We start from the raw sequence: 6,800 nt of genomic DNA, 5'->3' as shown, positions 1-6,800 counted from the left end.
CGCTATGAGTCGCAGGCGACTCGACGGCACATAACAACAACAACAACAACAACAACAACAAATAGAAGATTTTAAAGGGCAGCTCAAGATAACAAAGCAAACTACTATAACAGAATGTAAGAGACCTAGACTTGTAGAATAAAAAGGGAAAACTTGTTCAGTACTTCTTAAGAAGCTGAAAGAACTGAAACATAAATTCAAGCTTTGAGTTGTAAAAAATCTTGAATGATCCAGGAAGCAACATACGAAGATGGAGGGAATATACAGAATCAATGTATCAAAAAGAATTGGCTGATACTGAAATATTTCAGCTGAAGGAATTGAAAAACAAATTCAAGCCATGGGTGGCAATACTTAAGGATACTTTGGGTAGAAAGTTAAATGATCCAGGAAGTATCAAAAGAAGATGGAAGAGTCATTGTATCAGAAGGAACTGGCTGACAGAGAAGAATTTCATGAAGTAACATGTAAGCAAGAGTCTATGGTTATGAAGGAGAAAGTTCAAGTTGCTCTGAATGAATTGGCAAAAAACAAGGCTCCAGGAGTTGACACCATACCAATTGATTTATTTCAACAAACAGATGCTGCCCTGGATATGCTAAGTTGTGCAAAGAAATCTGGAGGACAGCCAGCTGGCCAACTGACTGGAAAAGATTGATATTTGTTCCCATTCCAAAGAAAGGCGACCCAACAGAGTTCAGAAATTATCTAACAATATCATTAGAATCACATGCAAGCAAGATTCTGCTGAAATTATCCAAAAACGTTTGGAACAATACGTCAACAGAGAACTGCCAGACGTGCAGGCTGGATTTAGAAGAGGTCGTGGTTCTAGGGATATTATAGCTAATGTTAGCTGGATCTTGGCAGAAAGCAGAGAATACCAGAAGAATGTCTATCTGTGCTTCATTGACTTTGCAAAGGCTTTTGACTGTGTGGATCACAACAAGCTATGGCTGACTATGAGAAGAATGGGAATCCGAGAACATTTGATTGTACTAATGTGAAACCTATACTTGGACCAAGAGGCAGTCGTGAGAACAGTGCAGGGAGACACTGGATGGTTCAAAATCAAGAAGGGGGTCCATTCAGGGATGTATTTTGTCTCCATACCTTTTCAATCTGTATGCAGAACAGATCATCCAAGACACTGGGCTGTACAAGGAGAAATGTGGCATCAGGATTGGTGGAAGAATCATCAACAACCTGCTTTATGCAGATGACACAACCCTGCTTGCTGAAACTGAGGAGGACCTGAAGCACTTGCTGCAGAAGGTCAAGGACTACAGCCTTCAATATGGATTGAAGCTCAACATCAAGAAAACAAAGATTCTCACCACTAGGCCAACTGGCAGCATCAGTATGGATGGTGAGGAGATAGAAATAGTTACCAGTTTTAGTTTACTTGGTTTCACAGTCAACACTCTTGGTACCATCAGCCAGGAAATCAAGAGACGAATTGCATTGGGAAAGTTAGCTGTGAGGGACCTCTCAAGAGTATTAAAGAGCAACGACATCAGGCTGGGGAGTAACGTGCACCTGATCCAGGCTATAGTCTTCGCAATTACGTGCTATGCATCAGAGAGTTGGACAGTGAATAGGTATGATAGAAAGAGAATTGATGCCTAGGTTACAGTTTTGTGGAAATAGACTGCCACATCCTTCTGCAGAATAGTTGGTGAGTATGAACTGCAAACCTTTTGGTTACCAGCCAAAGCACTTAACCACTATGCCACTGGGCTCTTTTATCAATGCAGCGCTTATAAACTAAGATTGAAAAATACAAGTATTCTTCAGCTGTACTTCTTTTTCTCTCTTCACATTGCACTGTTCTGCATTTACTCTTCCTTTTTTCTATTCTTTCAAAGTTAAGTGTTTAAGCATGTGCTTATTGTCCTAGACTCCGACACACTTCTGGTACATTCTAAGTTAAATTTAAGCAAGGTGTTCTATTGATATGAATAAAAAATTACCTGCAGTAAAATTTTCTTTATGGACTATTTCTCCTTTACAGGAAGAGATTCCTGCCTCCTCAGCCTCAGTGATTTTCTTCTTCTCAATTTGGCGAGGGTGGAGTAGGGGTGATGCATGGATATACATGCACAAAAACATGCGTTCATTTTATTATCAGACTGACTTAGGAAAAGGAATTCACTATATAAGACACAGAGGGAGCTCTGGTAGACTACTGGGTAAGGAGTTGCACTTCCAACCCGAAGACAGGCAGTTCAAACCAACTAGCTTCTCTGTGGAAGAAAGATGCACAATCTCTTCTGGTGTGATTTACTGCTGGTATATGTTATCAAGTCAGAACTGACTCAAAGCTGACCCTCCAGCAAGATTTGAACCAAGTTCCTTTAGGTCCGAAGCACAGCTCCTCCTTACCACTAGGCCACCAGAATCCCCTGCGAAAAATCTGCTGGAAGGTCAGCAATGAACTGGTTCCGACTTGATGGCAATGAACAACAAATAAGATAAAACATGATTTTATATTAAAAATTGTATTATCTTTCCTAGTATTATTTATCCTTTTTACTATATTAATGTTTCCACCTCTAAAACTAACCTAGGGTTATTTGTGTAAACTTATGTATTATAAATTTCTAAATAGTTAAAACTAAAGTTAAAAGAAAACAATAACCTGTTTATCACGTGACATGAAGTCATCTGTTTCCAAAGTCTTGGCATCATACGATTTTCCTGATAAACACACCAAGAACCTACAGTTGCGAAATAATCCGCAAGACTCACAGTGACACTTTTTGGGGTTTATCTCTTGAATATCTACTTCAGAGTAATTTTCTACCCGCTCCTGAAACAAAAAAATAGTGATGCCATGAAAGATAGAAAAGAAAGAAAACACGTTAATAACTTAAAGAAATTTAAAATTACCTTAGGAATTACAGGAGCAAGACATGTTATGGACAAAACACACTTATATTTTCTATTTTACTATTGAGTTAAAAAATTGATAAATAAATTCGTAAATCAAGTTTTTTAATGAGAAGAAACAAAACTAGGGGAGGAAATAATTTTTTCTCTCATACAGTCATGAGGTATCTTAGGTCTGAAGTTTTACTTCTTTTCCTGCTTCTCATCCTTAGTTACTGCTAGGCAAATACTGATTGCTGTTAAATGTCGAGTTGACTATGACTGACAGCGACCCTATGAACACCAATCTGAAGCCTGCCCTATCCTGTGCCGTCCTGACCACCATTAAAGTCACTGTGTCATTTCATCTTGTTGAAGGTCTTCCCCTCCTTCGCTGATTCTCCACCTTTCCAAGCACCATTCCAAGGACGGCCCCTAACATGATCAAAGCATGAGATATAAAGTTTCACCATCCTTGCCTCCTTGGAGAAATGTGGCTGCATTTCCTCCAAGACAGACTTGTTTGTTCTTTTGGCAATCCATGGGATATTCAATACTCTTCTCAATATCACAATTTAGAGACATCAATTCTGTCATCCTTATTCCTTGTCCAACTTTCAGCTGCATAGCAAGTAACTTAAAAGATTAGGTACACCTTAGTTTTCAAACTAGTATTGCATTTCAGAACTTGGAGAGGTCCCTGACAGCAGACTTTCCCAATGCAATAGGTCTTTTGACTGCTAAGGATATTGATTATGGATACAAGCAAGATCGGTATCACTGACAACGTCTATCTCTTCTCCATCTATCAGGATGTTACCTATTGGCCCAATGATGAGGATTTTCATTTTCTTGATGTTGAGATGTAACCCCGATAGAAGGCTGTAGTCTTTGATCCTCTGCAGCAAACGCTTTAAGTCCTCTCTTTCAGCCAGCAAAATTGTGTTATCTGCATTAACACAGGTTGTTGATGAGTCTTCCTCCAAACCTGATGCTACTTTCTTCTTCATATAGTCCAGCTTCTCAAATGATTTGTTTTGCATATGGAATGAATAGGAATGGAGAAATAATATAGTTCTGATGCACACCTTTCCTGATTTTAAACCATGAAGTCTTCCCTTGCTCTGTTCATTCAGAAGCTTCTTGGGTTAGGTGTAAGTTTTGCATGAGTAAAATCAAGTGTTCTGGGATTCCCATTCTTCTCAATGTCAGCTGTAATTTGTTATGTTCCACACAGTCAAAAGCCTTTGCACAGTAAAAAGAAAAAAAAAAAAAACAAACCACAAATAAACATCTTTCTTGTATTCTCTACTTTCAGCCAAGATATATTTGACATCAGAAATGATATTCCTTGTGCTTCATCTCCTTCTAAATCCAGCCTGAATGTTCAGTAAGGTTTCTGCTGTTAGGGACCTTGCCAAAGTACTGAAGAGCAATGGTGTCTCTCTGGAGTCTAAGGTGCGTCTGATACAGGCCATGGTCTTTGCTATCACTTATGCATTAGAGAGTTGGACAATGAATAAGGAGGATAGAAGAATTGATGCCTTTGAGCTGTGGTGCTGGAGAATAGTATTGAGGGTACCATGGACTGCTAGGAAAACAAACAGCTCCATCCTGGAAAGGGTTAAACTGGGTGGCTCCTTGGAGGCAAGGATTTTGAGGCTCTAACATACTTTGGACATGTTGGAAGGAGGGATCGGTCCTTGGAAAGGGACATCATGCTTGGGAGGGTGGAGGGACAGCACAGAAGGGGAAGGCCCTCTATGAGGTGGATTAATTCAGTGACTGGGGTAACTGGGATGGGAATGTCAGAGACAGTGCAAATGGTACAACACAGAGCAGATTTTAGGGCTGTTTTACATAACGTCGCTATGAGTCACAAGCGACTCGACGGCACATAACAACAACAGGTTTTACTTGCATGTGATATTAATGAGTTTATCCAGTAGTTTCCACATACTGTTGGATCACCTATTTTGGGAATGGGAACAAATATGGACCTCTTCCAATATGTTGGCCAGGTAGCTGTCCACTCCATTTCGTGGCAGAGCTTAGTAAGCACATCTAGAGCTGCATCTGTTTATTGAAATATGGAAATTCATAACCCATTCATTCCTGGGGCATTATTATTATTAATTATTTTTATCTTACTAATGGCTTCAATACAGCAAGGAACAAAAGATTCAGAATAATAAAAAAATATTTATTAACTTTTTCTTATAAAAATAAAACTTGCTAAGAACATACCTAGTCTCAGTTGTACGGCTGTTATTGTTTGGTGTCTTCACGCTGACCCTGACTCACAGCAACCCCATCAACAACAGACTGGAACCCTGCCCTGTCCTGCACTGTGCTCATCATCTCTGGCACACTTGAGCCCGCTGTTACAGTCACTGCATCAATCCATCTTGATGATGGCCTTCCCCTCTGTTATTGAGCCACTATCTTTCCCAATATGATGTCCTTTCCCCAAGAACTGGAATGTTTCCCCAATAGCATGCTCAAAGTATGTGGGACAAAGTTGCACAAGCCTTGTCCCTAAGAAAAACTCATGTACTTTCTCCAATACAGATTTGTTTGTCCTTTTGGTAGTCTGTGGGATATTCAGTACCCTTAGTCAACACAACAATTCAAAGGCATCGATTCATCTTTGGTCTTCCTTTTTCATTATCCAACTTTAAGATGCATAGAAAGCAACTGAAAATACTATTGGTTGAATCAGGTGCACCTTAGATTTTATATGCATATCCTTGCTCTTTGGCATATTGGAGAAGTACTTGACAGTCGATTTTCCCACTGCAATACATCATTTGACTTCTTGACTGCTGCCACTGTGGTTGCTGATTGTGGATTCCAGTAAAAGGAAATCAATGACAAGTTCAGTCTTTTTTCTGCTTTTTATCATGCTGCCTATTGAACTAGTGGTTAGGATTTTTGCTTTCTTGATGCTGACATGTAATAAGATATTTGAAAAGTAATACAAATCTCCTACAATTACCTGCTTTAGTCATATTAAAAAAAACCAAACAAAGCCAACAACAACACTGGAACTAAGATTAACAAAGGACTTTCAGGGGAGCTCTGGTGGCCTAGTGGCAAGGAGCTGCAACTACAAACCCAGAGGCGAATGGTTCGAATCCACCAGATGTTCTGCCGGGGAAGGAGGAACAATCTCCTCCTGTACCAGTCAGATCTGATTTGACGGTACACACACACAAAAACAATAAAACAAAACAAACAAAAGGACTTTCAGTTTCTGTGTTAGTAGCTTCCTTTAGAAATTCACTGAGCATTTTGGATTATGATAAATCTTTGATGAACTAATTAAACTATATATGCTCTAACTAAAGGAAATGAAGGCTGATTAAAAAAATACCCTTTATCTTTTTATCAATGATTACATTATATAAATTTCATTTTATAAAATGAGAATAGCTTTCAAAATAAACTAGAAATTCTGGAGATTTTCTGAATATATTTTTAAAAAACACAACAACTAAAGAGACTCCCCAAAACACTCAAACTCACTGCTGTTGAGTCAAAACCTACTCCCAGCTGACCCTCCGGTGGGGCTTTAGATGCTGTGAATCACTGCAGGGAGGATGATTTGAACTTCCAGAGCACACTGCCTTGGGGTCAGCTATGCTCTATGAATTATGCCACCGGAGTTTCCTGAGCTAAAAGGTCAACGAAATTTCTATAGTAACAGAAATGGTTGCTCCTAGAACTGTTAAGATTCCAGAAAAGAATGATAAAACATGCTTGCAAAATAGTATTAGAGATAAATTTCAGGCCTCCTTTGTGGAGTGGGTATGCATCTATTTCTAAGGGGGGAAAAAACCCCATTAGGTGTTGTTACACCCAAAAAACTGGCCTATAATAAGAGTAAAAATAGTTTTAAAGGAAAAACTACTAAGTTGTTTTTTTTT

At 39.0% G+C, this 6,800-nt stretch overlaps 1 protein-coding gene across 1 annotated transcript in view; it reads right to left on the bottom strand.

The window, feature by feature from the left end:
* Positions 1-6,800, bottom strand: part of CCDC82 (coiled-coil domain containing 82) — a 49,944-nt gene that overhangs the window by 13,008 nt on the left and 30,136 nt on the right. Inside the window, exon 5 of the mRNA XM_006887330.1 lies at positions 2,642-2,812. Within this exon, the coding sequence (XP_006887392.1) occupies positions 2,642-2,812 (171 nt within the window). The remainder of the gene's footprint in view (positions 1-2,641; positions 2,813-6,800) is intronic.

This window comes from Elephantulus edwardii, unplaced genomic scaffold (genome assembly GCF_000299155.1).
Source record: "Elephantulus edwardii isolate Elephantulus edwardi_28Jun2011 unplaced genomic scaffold, EleEdw1.0 scaffold00056, whole genome shotgun sequence".
NCBI lineage: Eukaryota > Metazoa > Chordata > Mammalia > Macroscelidea > Macroscelididae > Elephantulus > Elephantulus edwardii.
Note: the sequence above shows the minus strand (reverse complement) of the source record. Positions and strands in the feature narration are given on the sequence as shown.